Here is a 19,428-nt window from a genome sequence, read left to right as displayed (position 1 = left end):
GATCGACGTAAATCACTCTGAAATTGACGTAAAATTGATTACGTTAATTATTACGAAGCAGGAGCACGACTGTCCGGTAAACGTTACATCTCACGTCCTCATTGCCCATTACCTGTGTTATGACAAGACCCTTGTTTTAGACAACATCGACCTTTTTAAGGTAGCCTAGGCAACAGTGAGGTAAGGTCGCTCCACTAAAGCAACAATCACACACGGTGCCAGAGTCACAGCAAGAGAGCGTGTGTGTCACCGCAGTGTCTTCAGCCCTACAGCGCGATATTAGTGCGCACGATTCCTTGAAATCATCAACACTTCAAGTATTCCTTTCTTATCTACAATAATGTTTGAGCTTAATCCTAAAGTTCCTGTCTAACGTAACAATAATAAATGCTTTACCTTCTCTGTGCAGCATATCGAGCGGCTCCTCTGACGCTCCTCGGCTCCGTTCACTGCAGCACTTCGTTGTTTCACTGTTTGCAGCTGGTTGCCTGCAGCCTGCAGCGTGCAGCCCACACATCGTGATCGCGGACTCGTCGTGACCGCGCAGACATCATTAAATTGGCCCCTGCCTCCAGACTGGACATTCAATGCTCACTTTTCCTTTTTATATTACAAATATCCTACAGATCTGTGACGGGTATGTCTTGGCGTGCTCCCTATTAAACAGCAGACTGTGCAATTTCTTTTTAAAGAGCGCGATTGGTTAGTACCTATCAGACTTGATTCTAACTGACAAATTATTATTACATTTTTTTTTTTACAGGTTTAACAAAATTACCATAAGTAAGAACACCTTAGTGCTTTGTGTCCTTGATAAATAAGATAAATAGACCCCCTCCAATTATTCTTGATGAAAAGGATTTTATTTTAATGATCTGTTTCAAATATATATTTTTAATTACAATTTCGTGGGTTTACGTTTAAAAGAATATACACTAAGCAAAACACTTCTTGGGTGACAAATATGTGCCCAAGGACTCAAAAGCACATGAGCCAGCAGGAACTCATCATCCTCCTCAGGGTCAAATGGAGACTTTTAGGGCTTAAATGAAATTCCACCATAGATAGTGTCTGACAAGACACAAAGGGTGAATACACAATTGAAAAAACATCTATCACTGAAGAGAAGGCAAAACTATAATTAAATCTCTCAGTGGCTCGGTACAAGATGGGCCAGCAGCCTTCCGGTAACCTTGGTGTCAACCTACTGTAAAGCAGAATATGACCATAAAGGTAACATTATGGTAAAATTTTATTCAAAACATACATTCATTCAAATTATAGAATTGTACAAAATTGCAGTCAAAAAATGAAATGTGCAGAACATCCACATGAGTTGATTAAAAAATTAAAGAGAAATAAATATGGTCAATGTTTAAAAACTTCTGTTAGGGATTCCACAGTTATAGGCTGAATCATTAGGAAAGTCAAAAGTCCTGTTAGACTATCACATATTCAAATAATTTAATTAACAATTAAATTGAGATTATTTTGAAAATTTGTGTGCGAATTTATATACCTATAAGTATATTCAGATTGCCATAAAAATGTCTTTATGGTGATAATCATAGAGCAGAGATAAAGTCAATTAACTATTTGCATTCAATTTAAGTTTTCAAATATGTCGCTGATAGGCCAAGTTATACTGAATACCTTATCACAAGTGAGTAAGACTAAATGGTCAGCTATTCACATTAAAATTATTATAGTAGATTTAAAGATGGACAACATCCTACTCAATACTTTTTTAATGTAGATTTCTTTCTGAAAAGCATGAACCATGACTGAAACGGCCACACAGAGATGTTGTGATTGTATCCGTCAACACGATGTCAATATTTATCCCTTACAGCCTCAGGATTAGGACTGCGTGCTATGATTCCGTTCCACACAATTGAGCACAGCTCTAGATTAACCGTTTCATGGCTGATCTGATCTTCTCTGTCGTTGACTTGTGGGGGGTTCTATGCCAGCTGAGGCAGCTGGCCCACATACTGATTTAACCTCTTTACATGACCCCACTTGACATTCAACCGCAATACTGTACATACACTAATGCACGCATCAACACACAGCTCTGCTGCAATCCAGATTATGCTCAATTTCAGCTGGTCAAAGCATTTTTCCAAAAAAACAACCAAAAACAAGAACATACTCACAAAATCTCCATGGCACTGCATTTATGAGACCTACTGCAACTCCATGCTTACAGGGAAGGAGATCTAAATTTGTTATTTCAGTTTCTCCTCTGTAATCATTTCATCACTGCGTCAGTTACTAGATATGAATGCAACAAAAAAGTATATGAAGCTTATTCTTGTAAATAGCATAAGCATAACAAATAAAGACGTGGTTAGAGAAAAACAAAGAAAAGATACATAAATAGATACAAATGTTGTACTAGTAAAGCTACTTTCAACTAGTCAATGGTTTGACTACATCATCAAGTAGAAGTGGAAAATCATGTGTCACACCTATGAGGTCCTTAGAATGGACTAGTTCAATGCAAATCCAAGAAGTCCAATTAAGAACTTCCAATTTAATTTGAAGCCAAATACTGCACATAAACATAGTAAAAAAAATAATTTGGTATTCCATTGCATGCATCACAATTTCCATAATATGTCTAAAATTATAGTTTACTTGATGAGCAGAAACCGATGGCAAAAAACACAATGATTTGTGGTCAAACATTGGTGAGTATGGTCTGAGAAACAGAACTTTGGAGTGCTTAAGAGTCTCAGCAAAATGTCAAATATTAAAAACATTGAAATAAAGTCCATAGAAGCTAAAATATACTTTAAAACAGATTCTCACAAGATTTTAAAAAAGGAACTTCATAAACAAAGGAGTATATCTCATTTTAGCATTTAAACTTGATCCCAATCTTCAGACAATAATATCTTCATTACATTATAAAAAGCACCACCTTCAGAGGCACATTATGTGATTAACCGTTAATGAATTAACAATTGAAGAGTTAGGGTTAGCTGTTTGGTATGAAGATGAAAGCAAACAGCCATTGGTATGATGCATTGTGATACCACAAAGCCAAAAACAGTTTGTTGAGAACAGATTTTACTTCTGTCTAGCTGACTACTAAATAAAATCTAGTCTCAATAAGAAGCATGCCTGTGGGATTTAGGTGTGCTTGTCTATGGAGTGGAGTCCTTCCTTCTTTTTTGTTCAGTTAGGCGTCAAGGTTTGAGCGCTGTCCAATCAGGTTCTGGCTGTGGGGAGAACACTCCAACTGGATGAGAGACAAACAGGATCAGTCAGTGTTAAATAAAGTGGTTTATACTCTTTCAATTCAGGGAAACAGAGTGTGACAGACTCGCTAGTAGTTGATGAGAGGGGATAAGTTGTGTGTTGAGGTCTGGGTCAGACAAAGGTACGGATAGACTCACAGCAGCAGTTACACCCTTCAAAAGATACCTACCCGCCCCAATGCACAAAGACACACACACCTGCTCTTTGATGTAGCTCTTCCCACACAGCTCCACCCCTCTGAGAGCCAATCCAACAATGAAACACCAGACAGACAGTCCAGTCTCAAACGCTGCTAACCCAGTACAGGGGACCCACAGAGCCATGGTGGTGTCCTTACAGAGCAGAAGTTATGAAAGAGAGGGGGGAAATGCAAAATAAAGTAACAGTGAAAGGTTTCTCTTGTGATGCTTTGATTGGTTTCCATGTTTCAGACAGAGATCATCAAAGGGAAAAGATACATTGAGGAGGAATCTTTATTAAAGAAGTAAGTATAAGAAGAAAGTTATGACTCACATAGATTCGTGTTGTATCAAACGGGCATCGGGCACTGACCGGTGACCGAGCATTGATTGGCACTTCTGTGTCATTGCATCCCAGCATCAAACCCTGCCCATTGTGGGCAACAGTAATACTGATGGCTAAGAAGAACCCAACACAACATGCAGCTGAGAGCAGGGCATTCAGGACGGAGGCTATTAGAAGTCCTATTTGCTGGAGACACAATGACGTCATATAAAAACAGGAGTGAAGTTACGATTGATAAGTTTGAGAATAGAGAATGAATGAACGAGATCTCATCAAGTGGAAAAGACAAATACAATTCTTACCAGTTGTAACACATGAAGGTTCCTTGACATCACAATGGCAATTATCCCTGTGGCAATGCTCTGTTCGATATAAATGACATGAGGATTTCATTTTTTAATTGCTTTGAACCAAGTCAAATTCCTTGTTTGTGTAAACTTGGCAATAAAAACCTATTAGGATGATTGTTTAAGATTAGCAACGCTACTACAGTGCTCTGTTTTTTTATTGTGTCCACTAGTAATAGCCTTCACTCAGGTTCAAGGCTAATAAGACATCAGACACAAATAAAGAAAAGATCCTCAAACTTAAAACAGCAGAGAAAGCAGTGCTAATAAAATGTATTTTATAACTTGTTTTCACTGTAAATCATGTAATACTGATGTGAGTACATGACATGCAGTACATTTTCAAATAAATTTGACATTTACACAAACTCCTCATCAGCAGCTGCCAGATTATCTGATCATCGTCATTAGTTCATGAAGCCTGCCTTTAGGCAGACAGAGACTGGTTTGAAAAACCAGCTCTCTTAATGTAGGCAAGTTCAGTCTTGATTGCAAGGGAAAAAACACAACACTTAACAGAGCTAACAGTGCAAAGTACTGAAGCCTTTTTATGTTGGTAAATATGTTGTTCTGAAATCAATGATGTTATTTATTTCTGACATGATATACATAAATTCTTACATTTTCATTGATCTGCCAAAATCAAGTGAAGACTGCAAATTAGACGCCCAAACAAAGAATGTACATATCATCTGTTTACTCACGAGCAGGCCAGAGGTGACAGAGATGATGTTGGTCACAGTGTACTCTGTGCTGATGTGCTGGCTCGGTTTGGAAATGTGACGAAGAACATTCCCATGGACGATAGCACCAAGTATGAAATTAATATGGCCGACCAGTATGAGAGTCAATCCCATTTTCATCAGCCTGCCAGGCCCTTTCTCCTTATCTGAATGACAGAAGTGCAAGAAATATTATTTACATCAAAATAACAGCTGTAACATGGCTTAGATGAACGCTTGGAAAAGGCTGGTAAGAAGATATTAAAATCCATGTCATCGACCCCTCTTATTGAACAAAATATACAAAACTACTTTAACACTCTAACACACCTTAATGGATGCTAAGATTTTTAAAGATGGATCTTAAAAATATTCAGGGGCGGAAAATACAAAAACAAATAATCAGCAAAACGTTTTTTTTTTTTCAACAAAATGATTAAAAAGGAGGCTACTTTTGATTTAGGTAAAAAAAAAAAATCATCTTGTCAGTAATACTTTTCTAAATGACCATAAACGTCATAGATCTACACTGCCACACTGTTTCTGTTTTTTATTTACATACATTTACTGTATTTAAGAGTGAACACATTGAATAAATGTACATAAATGAACATAATGTATACATTTATATGCATAAAGATGTTACATGCATTTATGTAGCCTAACTGTTTGTCACTGATATCAAAGCCTTTGAAGAAAATATACTTAATTTCCTTTCCTTCTATAATATTTAAGCAAATTATAGACTTCTGTATGTGATGTCTTGACCTCTATTTGAAATAGAATCCAATCTTGGTAAACGAAGGCCCATACAAACAAAACATCACAAATTATCTGAACTAAATATAAGGACACATTATTTCTCTTAACGAGCATAGATACCATTCAACAGTTTACTGCACGGGTGGAACAAATGCATTTGCATAGAAAGGCTGCACTCTTTGTGGGGGAGCTCTTATGAACAGAGTGAGTCACAGATAGGAGGGTGTAGTGTGGGTGTCAATGATGCCTTCGTTCAAACTATGGATTATTGCTCTTCACTTCTCAGTCTATATGTAGAACTATCACATCACATCTATTCCAAAGATACACCAGAATGATTACACCATAATCATTACACCAGAATTACACTTCAAATCGGTCACGAAAAGTTTTTCAAAATGAAACCATGAGCCAGCTGCAGGCCCGTGGTCAGAAACCTCGCGCTGGGCTCACTGTGTGGACATTATTAACCCACGCGAGACGTCAACAATAATATGCCATCCAAAAATCACTCACCAAAAGTGCACATCTCTTCCGCGCTTCACACACTTTCCTTTCAATAACTCTTTCGGACAGCTGCTCAACCACAGAAGAAGCCCTAACGTCCCTATGTCCACTTCCTGTATGACGTCAGGGACAGCACCTGTGAGTTACCTGCGGCCTGCTGGACGCTGAGGGGCGCAGCTGTCGCTTTTACAATTCTCACAAGCTGATCTGTTGTATTACATTCGAAAAGACAAAGACCCGGGAAACAGTCTCTCACACGAAAGGGGAAAGTTGAAGAAACCAAAGAAACAAGCCTTTCATCCACACCTGATCAAATGAACAAGGGGTTATATTTCAGACATTTATTTGAAAGAACTTTCATACTTTGCTGATTTTGTCAGATTACAAGTTTGAGAAAATACACACATGTTTACTGACATTCGCACATTTACAAAATATAGACTTTCCATATTTAACCATTGGCTCACATCTTTGAATGACAGGCTAAGGCTGCACACCCGTTATGATTATTTAATAACCGGTTTCATCACCACCAATACTTTGGGTGGAAGAGAGAGAGAGAGGGAAAGAGAGAGAGAGAGAGAGAGAAAGTGAGAGAGAAAGAGGGGGGGAGATGTATAAAGCTGCTCTGGTGATCACATTTGTTACCACTTCTCTATACAAGAAGTGATGATTTTACATTCTCATGGCTGACTCTAAAACATATCTTTGGAATATACAATCATAGCAGTTCACAAATAGACATTCAAGCAAAGCCCCAATAATATAAACAATACATCATCAATGACTACAGGTAATACATGAAGCAAAAGTGAAAAAAAGGCAGATTGAAGTACAGTAGTGGCCTAAATATATATGACTGGAGTGACCGTAATAATTCAACATTAACTAATATTGCATGCATGCTCATGCAATATTAGTTCAATGACATTGGGATTGTATTTAGAAGACACCTCAAAGTAGTAATAATTAAAAATGTAATGTATTGCTTTAAATTGTACCTCATGTGCGATATTTTCTTTGCATTCTTTCTGCTTGTTTTCATGTCCTGAACTGTATGAGCTTTTTAGACACAGTAGTACCAGATGAAAATAACAAAGAGTTCTGAGTTCTGAGCCAAAATGTCACAAAAAGGCCACAGGCAACTCCCTGATCTAAATACAGGTCTTAACAAGCCATATATGATGCAAAACACTGTGTTTAAGTTGAGGGGATGCTTCAGTCAGTGAAGGGTGATGTCAACCCACTTAGTTTCAGGTCTATCAAGAGTTGATCAAAAGAAAAACCGTAGAAAAGAAAAAAAAAACATGTGTTGGCTAAGACTCTCATCCATATGGTCTCTGACTGAAATGAAAAAGAAATGGTCAAGAAAAAGACATTATATACAGCATCTATGACATAAATAAAATATTCACCAGGGCAGGTCCTCTTCCTACAGCATTATGGCAGCCAAGTTCAGTACACAAATCCCACATGAATGGATTTTAAAAGGCAGAGACGCATGTGTGAACCCAACGAGCAGCAAACATCAAAACAACGAATGACATAACTATAACAAACTTAGACAAGAGGACTTTAAAGGCATGCGCTGGGTCTATAGGTCTAGCATGAAGCAATTAGAGGAGAAAAAATAAAATAAAATAAAAATTCACACTAACAGAAATTCAGTAACACCATGTTCACAGTACCTAAAGTAACCAAATATCTATTCTTTCCAGATACAATTGGAGTGATGCCTCCCAAAATATGTGACAGGCACTGGTGAACACACATTCTGTGTCAAAGGCCTTTTAAAGTTTTAAGTCAGGGGTATTTGTCAATTACAAACTAAAGTGAGAAAGTAACCATTCAGGCTTCCAACCTTTTGCATGTATTGAATCTGATGGCTGACAGATTGGTCATCACAAAAGCCAGAGGGCTGGGACATTTCTCTCGTTTGACATGAAATAAAATAGAGTCATTTAAGAGGTATAAGCACATGACATATGGACCCAGAAAAAAAACAACGTATTTTCTTATTTTGGAAATATCTTTTAGATAGAAATGTAACCTTTCATTGTGAGCAAATCTGTAGATTTGTTGGTGTGGACTCCACCATTATAACATCGAGTTTGACTGTGGTGTAACTCCAGTGAAGTGAACTCAGGTTGTTTATGTTTATAGACACGGACCATTATAATGTTAATCAATGTAAATACACCACACTTAAATATAACTGTACCCTTGAGAAAAAGTAGGCTTTAACATAAAGCTGCAAGTAACCCTGTCAGTATTGTGGTGATCAAGTGTCTCTTGCAGCATTAATGAGGTTTACCTTTTAATTTAACTTAAAAGCAAACTTAGATGCCAACTCCTTGAGAAGAATACCACACATAAAACACACTTTACATTTATGCTTTGACCTTTGAAATAAAAATGTGAAGTCACTCCAGGTGACTTCGTAAGACTCCCCCGGGCTCTAAAAGTGGCTTAATGATGAAGTTTTGTGCGCTTTTAGGAAGTTTTAATCAGAGCAGAGGGAAATACTCACTCTTTTGGTCACATTTCCTCCTAAGGCTTAGTAGAAAATACATAAAAAGGCATTAAATAAAGTTACTGTGTTCAGTAACCTAATACAACATGTAACAGCGTTGAAAGAGTGTATTTTTGAGGAGGGGGTTACACGGTCGAGGGTAGCGTTGCTAGAGCTTGGCTGAATGTTTCTTCCAGTAGAGAGGATACTTTGTTTTGGTCCACCTGTTGAGAACAAACAAACATTTTCAGTGATGCACAGGGCATGAATCTGTTTAAAGTATCCAAGTAATGAGTCATATGGCTACATGAACTCTTATCATAGATATAAAGAGTAAACATAAATCGTTCATGTGGGATGATGAGCACATAAAAGACATATGTGCATCTTTCACTTAGATGGTAAAGTGTGTTCATTTTGGAGGGTACACAACAGATTTTTCAGTGTGGTACAGAAACAGCACACTTTCATTAAGTATCACACACACTTTCAATGTAAATCCTAAAACACCCACCTCACTGATTAAGCCCAGCTCCACCAGCTCTTCAGCCAACTCTTGAACATTTTCATCTGAAACACACACCAGCACAGTTAGTATTATTATTATTTTTAATGCACCTTTAAGAAAAAGCTAAAGACCCAGCTCTATCATGAATACCTGCAACCTTAATGATGATGGTAATGACGATTGGTTTAATAACGATGACTTATAAGATGGTTTCTGTACTGATTAGAGCTCTCAAGAACTGCCGTCAATGTTGTGCTTTGCCTCTGTGCAATGCCTGTCAGCACCTCTGTGTCCAATCGGACTCAAAGCTGATCGTTTGCTCTTACTGACATTGTTCCCTTTTTTCTAGATCCTTGCTTGTGTTGTTCTTACTCTCTGATGTACGTCACTTTGGATAAAAGCGTCTGCTAAGTGAATAGTAGAATTGTATTTTATATTCATGTCTGCCTCAGCTTAACTCTACCAGGTTCATGGTACAGTTTCCCTTGTGGTTATTGTAGTTAAGACATAAACAACAACAAGAAAACAATAACAATGGAAAGAGTACAGCCTAGACCTGCTCTGGATGTAAAGTTTAATGAAATAACTTTGCTCTGATTTGGCACCATATGAATAGTTTTTATGTATTTCATTGAATGGTTGAAAAAGGGAAGAGCCTGGCAGGAAAAGTGAAAAAGCCAACATGTATGCCAACCAGCATGGCCTTCATTACAGCATTATTGGTTTATAAGTATTTCATTTTGGCCAAGCTGTTAAAGGCTTAATGATATAATGGACCAAGCTAAGCCCGGTTGCCTTTCTTCAGTTTTAGAATCCAGTACTTTCTTTCTTGGCTGATATTTGTAGATCTTTTCTAAAACACTACTGAGCCCTGTTTTCATCCCCAAATCTAATTTACCCCCACATAGAGTTTATCCCATTTTTTAATTCTTTAACTAAAGCATTGCCAGAACTTTTTAGGTAATATTTCTTTTGAGACTGCACATTCAACATTTACACAGAAACAATTTAATTTAGTAGGCAGAGATAACATTTGTGTCAGCAGCACAGTAGAAAATGATTTCCTGCTCTTACAGTATTTTTCCTGCCGGGAAGAGTAACAACACACTGCCTTTGGTGAGTATGAGGAAAGCTGAGGGGAAGTAAGTTCACAAAGAACTGAACTACAAAGAGCATCAACAGAAGACTCAAAATATACACAAGGTTAAAAAACTGAATGCCCACTTTCTCCAGAAAACATGGAGATACGTCTGCATAAACATCCTCACATTTCAGACATGTCTCTTAGAACAGGGATAGTATTCAATGCCAGTGGGATTTAGCTTTGTTATCACTCTTAATAGTCACTTCCTTGAGTTGAGTCATTCCTTCAGTCTATTGAGCAGAGGAGTTGTCATAGTCTACTGATTTTTAATAACCATGCGATCAATTTACCATGGCACCAGGAATGTGACTGGGACCAGACAAAAAAGTGAAAGGGATGCTTGAACTGTCATCTATAAGAAAAGAAAAATAACTGCAGTCCTAGGCTACATGATGGTGCGACAGATATTACTGTGGAGGGAGGAACTTGCTTCTGTGGTTTCAGATATTCTCTCTCTTACAATTTCCACTGAGGAAAAAAAAACCTTCGATTTCATCGAAATAGATTGTAGGAAAGACATCCTAAAAGGAAGGACAAGGGAGGAAATCTAGTGGATCAGTTAGTTAATGTGACTTTGGACTTTGGCATGTTGATAAGAAACGTTTGAAAGAAAATCCTCAGATATCATCAGGAGGAACTGTTTGCAAAGAGGACAGGGTGTGTCTGCGAGGTGAACTAGTGTGCACTGATTTAAGCTACAGTACACGTGTGCAAGACTGCAAGTGGTATTAAGGGTAGAGTGTCAAGAACATGCATATAATCTGAGAAACAGTGGGAAGACAGAAAAGAGATAACATCATATGGATGTGTATGTGCATGGGTGTGCGCGTGTGTGAGTGTATGAGTGAGAGACATGGAGATGAAAGCCTGGGAAGAGCTGGTCAGCTTCTGACACAGGAGGTGACAGCTGTCAACTGCAGCCTTTCACAGGCCAGGCATTCCCCACACGCCTGCAACATTAGACATGCCTACCATACCTGTGTGTGAATGTACACATTGGATCATACCAACTTAATCTGATCATTTTGTTTTTAAAACTTTTCTCATTTTCTATAGTTTCATGCACAGCATTTAGCTGAAAATCCGAAATTTCCAATAGACACATTCAATAAGTATAGATCCGCAGACAATTCAAGGAGGACTCTTGTTGTTTTTACAGAAAATGCTTTCAACTGATTGAATGCCTTTATCGTTTAATTAGCCCCTATGGCCATTATAAAATCTCCTCCTGTATGCAGTCCAACATTTTTTGTCCAAAATAGAGGGGAAAGGTTTTCATGACACATACGCGACAGTCAGTCTCCCTGCCTAAAATAGTCTTGCATGCTGTATATTGTGACGCCACTGGAACCTCACTCCCGCTTTCCTCCATGCCTAAGAGCACACACACGGAGAGCTACTGTACACAAAGCGCTGTGTGGTAAATTCTGAGAGTTCAGTGAACTCCACTAATAACAATATTATTCAAACTAAAACTAACAGAAATGTTTCTTTTATCAACACCTAAAGTCAAATGTAACTCTACAAATCACCCACAACCCTAGCTATAAATCAAAACCTGTAAGAATGACTAAAAAGAGGGCACTTCTAAAAAATCTGTGAACTCTGAAGGTTCAAGAGTGTTTTCACTTGAGAAAGAACATTCTGCAAACGTACACACAAAGACTTTTTGGTTAGGTCATTCCCTAACCAAACAAGAACGGCAAAATACTGTTTGCTTTCTGGTACTGATATTTTACACACCTGTAAAAGTGCTAGTATGGGGACAAATGTGAGAAAACACACACTCAGATATACACCTGAAAGAATAGCCTTTACACTCCTCTAACTTCTCCTAATCTTACAACTTCAACAATATCATTTGGTTTTCAGATTGCAGCACACACTGTGTTTTAGACTTGTGGAAATGCCAAAGGTTGTTCTGTTGACTGAACAGTCCAGCTCCCCGTTGATGTAACAAAACTTAACCAGAACCTCTGGTAGCTGGGTGAACATTTTCATTGGTAGGATCACGACAACAACATCACTAACTACTTTAAGCTCAGAGGTAGAGTGTCAGAGTGCGATATGAGATTTGGTCTTACGAGGTAACATGTCACAGCTTAGATGTCTATTCAGTTTATCCTCCAGTTTCAGCAGTAACGTTAACTAAAAGGAGAAACAGACAAAAAAAAGGCAAATCTCACATCTTTTAACTTTTGTATGACTAGGAACTAAAATATGACATCATGTTGGTTATTAACCTACAGCATATTTTACATTCTGAATAGGTTAAACAATAAGTTATCACATTGGTAATGTTGTCAGAGACTTACATGAAACTTGGCTCCCTCCTCCACTGACTCAACATTACACTGCATATGAACCACCTGCAGAAGAAATATGAAAGCTCAATATGCATGGAACTATGCTAGTGTTAGTACATTTTCAGAAGAGTGCATAAGTCCATCAAATGTTCAGTATGTATCTTGATTCAGCAAGATGAAAACAAGTTAACAGAATGGAGAGTTTTTCTTTTTACTGTATCATCATTTTGTAACATATAGGACAATGTGTTGTACGGACCCGTCGTGTCTCCAGCTCTGCAGGTTCAGGAGTCGGGGATTTGACCAAGGGGACAACAACGGGAGATTGTACAGTCTCAGGTTGAGGCTGCTGAGAACAGGGCAGCCCGAACGCTGTCATTGGATAAATACCATTCCTGATACAGCGAGATAGAGAGAACAAGAAAGTGAGGGATGAAGAAAACATGATACATGGATGAGACAAAGAAATGGGAAGATATGAAGATGGAAAAAAATATCGGAGTTATAGGATGTAGTACAAAAAATGGAAAACTAAAGCACATTTAGATATTGTTTTGAAAGAGGACTGAAAACAAAGAACATAATAAAAATGGTCCAATGCTGCCCCCATGTGGTGTCAAAGTGTTGTGCCTTCAGGTCTTACATAAATTGAAATTAGGAGAGCAGCATGTCTTACCTCACATCCTCAAGGAATTTATCAAGCTCTAAAGCAGGAAACTGTGAAAGCCTAAAGGGAAAAACAAGGAAAATATTCATTCTACAGTTTGAGGTTTTTAAATCCCAGCAGAATGAGATGTTTTATACAAAATAATACGTAAGGATTTGCATATTTAAGTAATTACAAATTGTTAAAAACACAAAATGTAAGATGATATCAGGGTCTATTTGATAATGTCTTCTATGTTCTTTTACTTTTGCTACCTTTGCTAAACATAAAGAAATGCATGAGTGCTGCTTTTATCAGAATCGGATTCTGATCCTAAGTGAAACATTTGTATCTGTTGTTACTGAATTATCTTTCATTATTATTAGCTTACTTAAGCTGAACGTCCTCTCTTGTCTCAGCGATGACTAGGTTGGGGTCCAGGTTCTTGGTTATCTCCTGCAGGGCATTCTCAGGAATCATGTCTGGACAATAATAAAACATAAATAAACAAATTGGCTATTAGGATCAATCTTTTTTTAAATGTATAATTTAATAACTTATTATTAGTTTTATCTGATCATGTAAAAGAAAGGGAAAATCCCACACTGAATGTAAGTGGTTTTTGTATCAGATGGTCCAGTGCTTCAGTTTGTGTGGAAATAAAACGTAATAAGGAATCATTATCACAACTCACTGATGCATATAAGACAGCAATTTCAGCCATCGCCATCTTGGTCTTATCATCTATTTCACTAGAAATGGGAATACTATTAACAACGTAAAACATCTTGCTGTATTTAAGAGGCCATAGGATCATTAGCAAAATGTTAACTGAACCGAAAAACTCTACATAACATACAGGTAGGCTCATCTGTTTGCAAACAATAGAGCCTCCACCTTGTGGACATTAGAGAGAATGCAGGTTTAAGGCAGGTTTAACTTTGAGATTAAGAGTCTATGTTCACATCATCTATGCAGTCTTTGGTCCAGATTATCAAAACTGTTACTCTGTGTTCTGGTATTTTTGTATGTGTATGTTAAAGACTCACGTTGGTGGCTGACAATACAATGTGCAGCCAGCAGTTTTAGCAGCGGTACTTCAAACAAAGCCTGATTAAACAGCATCTCTCTGGCTGTAGGCCTCGTACTGGGATCACACTCGAGGCACTTCTGGATTAACTCCTGCAAAAAACAAAACAAACATTTTGGTCTCACACCTCTGCAAAGGTGACTTGTTTACCTAATTAGAATTTCATCTTCAAAACTAAGGGATAGGTTTAATGTACAGCAAGGAGGCAGTTTATACTGGCATTATATGTCAAGATACTCATGAACATGCAAACATAAACACAAGTCTGCTGTCTTCATCTCACCCTCTGCAGCGGGTCCTCTAGTAACTGAATGGCATTGGTGATGGCCTCCTGAGAGACATAGGAGGACTCTCCATTCCCCTGGATTTCCAAGAGCGCCATCTGAAGCACACCAACACTCACATCAATGAGTTGCATTAGGGAAAGACACAGGCCATTCCATCATTTATTATGAGTCCCATAATCTCACCTCTAAGGCACACATGCCAAAGGAGTAGATGTCTACAGCTGTGGTGACATCATCATCAGCTTAAGAAAGAATAAGCAGAAAATGAATGTCATTTCATTGTTTAATTTTTACACATCAGACTATAACAAAAAGCATTCATAAAGCGTTTTTTTCATGTTAAGACTGCAATCATAATGCAGACACAAAAACATTTAGTGCAGAATTTTAAATAAAACACAAGATACTTGTGCCCTCATGAAAAGGATAAGTACTCAGTGAGGAAACCCTTCCTTCCAATTATGGCCTGCTGACCCCTCACCTAACCTACTACATGACCCTAATGGCCCCACAATGTATGAGCAGCAAGAGCAAAGACATCACCGGGGTTATCAACTGGGCACCTCACTGATGTATACTGTATAGTGACCAAATTGTGTCCTCAGCATTGAGTACCTTTGTCTACAAACGTCAGTATCAAATGCTTAGCCAGCACATTTAACAATATAGCTGATTGCACATATGCACTCCAGATAATATCTAGATAATTACAGGAGGACTTCTCCGGAGATTCTCCCGACCTAGCCGTCCACATATGCTCCTCACAGCGGGGGACTATCCCAGTCAGACGGGAGGGGGGTCGGGGGATTTCCTGAGGTAAGACGTGACTTAAAAAAAACAGGGCAGGATAAACTCCGGGTGAAGTCCGCGCGAAAAATTTGGTTGTTTGCGTTCACATATAGCCTAAAGCCCCTCCGGGTAGCCTAATCTCTGGAGATTTTCAGGAGATTTCCGTATTTGTGAAAAGGGTTTAATTCAATGACATTTCTGCCATGTTATGTTGAAAACCAAAGAAATACTTGAAAAGTATGTTATCATGATTGAACTGTACTTTTTTTTAATCCAATACATGGTTTAACTTGTGAGAGACCACATAGTTTGGTGAATAAAATAAAAAAAAGTAATGTTTTAAGAGATTTTTCAACACATCTGCATAGTCTGGTTTATTCTGGAGCTCAGCCCTGAAGTGACTTCAAAATGTCTTTTAAATTGTGTTTACCTCCATATTCTGGTGCATAGAAATGCAGGTTCTTCTGCTCCTCATGACACGTCTTCACATGGCTGTTGATGGTGTCCGGAGCAACTGCAGATGAGAACAAGAGGTAAGACTTTAAACGACAGACAGAAGAAGGTTGGAGCATTTTCAGAAAAGTAAGTATGAAGCATGAGGAAGATAAAATGTTAAATCTACAGAATGTGCTGTGGAGTTAGGAAGCTGTCTTTAGCAGATGGTGCTTTTGTAGCTGCACTCAAGTCATTGAGTATGTGCACACACAACAGTGGTTGTCTAAATTACACTCACACAATGTGTTTGGTTAGTTTGGACTCGGAAAAAAAGGTTCATATATTCCTTCCTTCAATTCAGTATTATTCTATCATTCACTCCAGCCCAATAACCTCTCAAGACTGAAACCAGGGGCTTCTTCATACCTGATCCGATCTTGATGAGCCCGTTGTGTTGGATGAAGATGGTGTCGCAGGTTAGATTGCCGTGGATGATGGGAGGATCACATGAGTGGAGATAACTGCAGCACCGAAGAAAAAACACCAAACACAAAGATAAACTACATGACAAAATGATTCAGATTGTTTATGATCAAAGTGCATTTCTCCTTCAGTAACCACCAGTTTGATTTAAAAATAATTGATGAATAGGGGAAACCAACCTGAGAGCAGACAGGATCTGTGTGCACCATCTCTTCCAAGCCTGTAGGAGCATACACGTTATGTTTGTAATATGGAGAAACTATGACTTTCAAAATGTGATCTGACTCTGGTCAAATCAGCATACAGTCTGCATACAAGTGTTCTTCCTTTTTCTAACAGCCAATTGATCTATTCAAACGTTTTTTAAATCACTTTCCAAAGACCTTCTCGTCCATCCTATGATATGATAAAGTAGCTGTCACTTATCACAACATGTGACGTGCAGGTACAGCTGTCAGACTTTCACCACCACTTAGTACTAATAATGAAGACTCAGGTGTTACCTTTTCATTCATGGTTTTGTGATTCTTCTTTGTCTTTTTTAAAAACTGCTTCAAACTCCCTGATGACATGTACTCAGTGATGAAAATCACCTGAAGACAGAAAGAAAGAATGGGAAATATAATGACATTACATTTTTTTTTTTTACCGTTTTTTTTAAATGAGGAAAGTCAAAAGTTCAATAACACGCCATGTTAACATGTCTCCAGCTTTAGGGACAACAGTGAGTGTTTTGGCAGCTCAGAGACTCACCCTGGCCCGGTTCTCCTTCGTGTCCGCCCAGTACTTGTGGAATTTGACAATATTTGCATGTTCCAAATGGATCAGCTTATCAAATACTGCCTTTACTTTCTCCTAAACACACAAGGGAAATGAAGCATAAAAAAAGACACTTTAAACTCCTCTCTATCTTACTGGTAGGTTATATTTCTGAAGTATCTATCCATACACGTGGAGAAATTCTAAAGATTCATTTCTTTTGCAGGTTGTCAAATAGCTTTGAACATCTGATCTTTTTCCTCTAACAACAGTCGGTGATAAAACTCAGCCTCGAGTGGTAAGTTCTTATACACGAGAGCTGCAACATTAAGTTCTTTCGCAGAAAATACACCAACTATTATGATATTTATGAAAGTGAGAAAATAATTATTTTCAAGCAAAGCTGTTCCCATGCAGCTTCTTAAATGTGCTTTTTGCTAATTTCCTTGGAGATCCCTGAGATAAGTTGACAAAGAAAATGTGTTTCGCTTTCTTTCACTGGTCCACATTTAGTTAACTGTACAATTAAATCTTTTGACAGATCTATATGACCAAAACTCTGTGACACCGTATCTCACCTCCAGCGGTTTGAAGTTCTTTCTTTCTGAGATCATGACTTCATTCCAAACTACCTCCACACCTTCCTCTGTGTCCATGGCCAAGTACGCAGCATCGATCCCTGGGACATTACGCTGATTCACCTGCAACAGAATTTCCAGAGGATAAGTAAGGATATGATACATTTTATCAATGAAGTGAATTACAAGACGTGCACAAATTAAACAATAAAACTTCAATAGCATTTTTTATCTTCCCTCCTCTAAAACATCTATGTGTTAATAATGATCCTGCAGTAAATATAAAACTATTTTAACTAATATGATATGTTTGAATATTATTTTGTTGTCTTAAACAGCAAGAAGAAAAGTATCACACAATATTTTTGTATCCATGAATCCAGTCAACCTCAAAGCTTAAGGCCACTTTAAAAAGTGCAGACAATGTATGAGTCCCATAATAACTTAAAAAAAAAAGGTTAAGGTTGAACATTTGATGCTCCATCCTACCTCCTCTCTGCGTTTCTGCCAGCGGCCACAGGGACTCTCCTCCAAGATCTCAGACTCATCTTCACTCTCATCCTCATCCTCAGTTGCTGTGGTGACAGGAGGAGGCTGTATGGTCAAAGGTGCAGGTGCAGCCCCAGATGCTGCATCTTGTACCTGTGGACTATTACTGGGCATGTGTCCTGCCGTGACCTCAGGCACGTTTCCCTCTGTACCTGGAGCTCCTTGTTCCTGTGTCTCTGACATTATGACTTTTATGTCTGCTATCTTTTCCTGTCCAGCCTTTAGCTCCTTTAGCTGCAATATATGATGGGAAGCCTCCTCAGTGCTTTCTCCTCTGTCTGGGTGCTGGTCACAAATCCATTTCTTTTCTTCGGCCTGGCTTTCAACAAAGTACAGCTGACGGAGGAAGGAGTGCTGACAAATGAATCATGTAGAAAGAGAGGGGGTATTGTTACCTTTAGCTATAAAGTTACAAGCATTATATTTTCAAGTTCTTTTCTACCTCTGTTAGTTTACAACTTTGACATGAACTTATATCGGATGCTATTGGTTGAACTCAGCTGCAGATAAACATTAGTGTTAAAGGAGGCTGAAAGTTGAGACATTTTAACTTACTGTAGGCCTAATATCATAGCTAACGATGCGTTTGAGTGCTCAATGTTAGCTTACAGAAGTTCAGCCTCCCACACCTTAGCTAACTTTCCCCGGCAAACAAGCTAATGTGAGGTAAATAAATAAATGGCGAACATAAAATAGAGCGACAAAGCATCAGGCATCTTACCTACCGCAAGATCAATATCCTCGGGTTACATGTTGATGAAAAGCAGTTAAAAGAGACGCTTTATGCTAAAAAGAAAAAATGTAGTTCGTCATAAAATATGTTGGGCTTCCAGTCTCTTTCCCTCAGCAGAAGTGGGAGGGGTGGGGCTTCACTTTGGGAGCGCTTGTTTGCGCACAAAAGACGCAGTGGTGTGGAGTTAACAAAAAGTCCAAAACAGCGGGACCTTGAATGCCAGATATGAAATTTAAAAACAAATAAACAAATGTATGTATAGCAAGGCTAAGTAATTCCTATATTCGCAAATAAATGATTTGTCTAAAGGTCTATATCTAGTGTGTTGGGTCCACATAACGCTGGGACACTGAGGCTTTTTGTCCCAGAGATGTTGCCGTCCATCACCTAAAATCAAGCGCACTGCTGACGGTGACCAGCTCAAATGACAACCAAGATAATTCCCCTCCATGACGGTAGTGTGGATGTGAGTGGAT

At 38.3% G+C, this 19,428-nt stretch overlaps 3 protein-coding genes across 4 annotated transcripts in view; all 3 read right to left on the bottom strand.

Moving 5' to 3' along the window:
- LOC132976380 (frizzled-3-like) overlaps positions 1–513 on the bottom strand; it is a 30,571-nt gene extending 30,058 nt beyond the window's left edge. The window contains exon 1 of the mRNA XM_061041051.1: positions 397–513. The gene's annotated coding sequence lies outside the window, so the exon portion shown is untranslated. The remainder of the gene's footprint in view (positions 1–396) is intronic.
- A 328-nt stretch (positions 514–841) lies between these two features.
- On the bottom strand, positions 842–6,267 carry LOC132976412 (keratinocyte-associated protein 3). 2 transcript variants are annotated; one of them, XM_061041055.1, is made up of 6 exons: positions 6,143–6,267; positions 4,847–5,031; positions 4,098–4,157; positions 3,784–3,981; positions 3,468–3,602; positions 842–3,250 (listed from the first exon to the last, which is right to left on the bottom strand). In XM_061041055.1, the coding sequence occupies exons 1-6, from the start codon at positions 6,153–6,155 to the stop codon at positions 3,191–3,193; spliced, it is 651 nt and encodes a 216-aa protein (XP_060897038.1). In that variant the 5' UTR covers positions 6,156–6,267; the 3' UTR covers positions 842–3,190. The 2 variants fall into 2 exon arrangements, with proteins under 2 accessions (XP_060897038.1, XP_060897036.1); XM_061041053.1 differs by having other exon boundaries at positions 842–3,602.
- A 192-nt stretch (positions 6,268–6,459) lies between these two features.
- On the bottom strand, positions 6,460–19,103 carry LOC132976396 (nuclear receptor-binding protein-like). Its single transcript, XM_061041052.1, has 18 exons — positions 18,945–19,103; positions 18,160–18,573; positions 17,671–17,793; positions 17,087–17,188; positions 16,837–16,926; positions 16,513–16,553; positions 16,277–16,371; positions 15,846–15,929; positions 14,810–14,868; positions 14,623–14,721; positions 14,299–14,431; positions 13,641–13,731; positions 13,280–13,330; positions 12,863–12,998; positions 12,613–12,666; positions 12,382–12,445; positions 9,160–9,215; positions 6,460–8,869 (listed from the first exon to the last, which is right to left on the bottom strand). The coding sequence occupies exons 2-18, from the start codon at positions 18,400–18,402 to the stop codon at positions 8,792–8,794; spliced, it is 1,599 nt and encodes a 532-aa protein (XP_060897035.1). The 5' UTR covers positions 18,403–18,573; positions 18,945–19,103; the 3' UTR covers positions 6,460–8,791.
- Between the last annotated feature and the right edge of the window lie 325 nt (positions 19,104–19,428).

Source organism: Labrus mixtus, chromosome 1 (genome assembly GCF_963584025.1).
Source record: "Labrus mixtus chromosome 1, fLabMix1.1, whole genome shotgun sequence".
NCBI lineage: Eukaryota > Metazoa > Chordata > Actinopteri > Labriformes > Labridae > Labrus > Labrus mixtus.
Note: the sequence above shows the minus strand (reverse complement) of the source record. Positions and strands in the feature narration are given on the sequence as shown.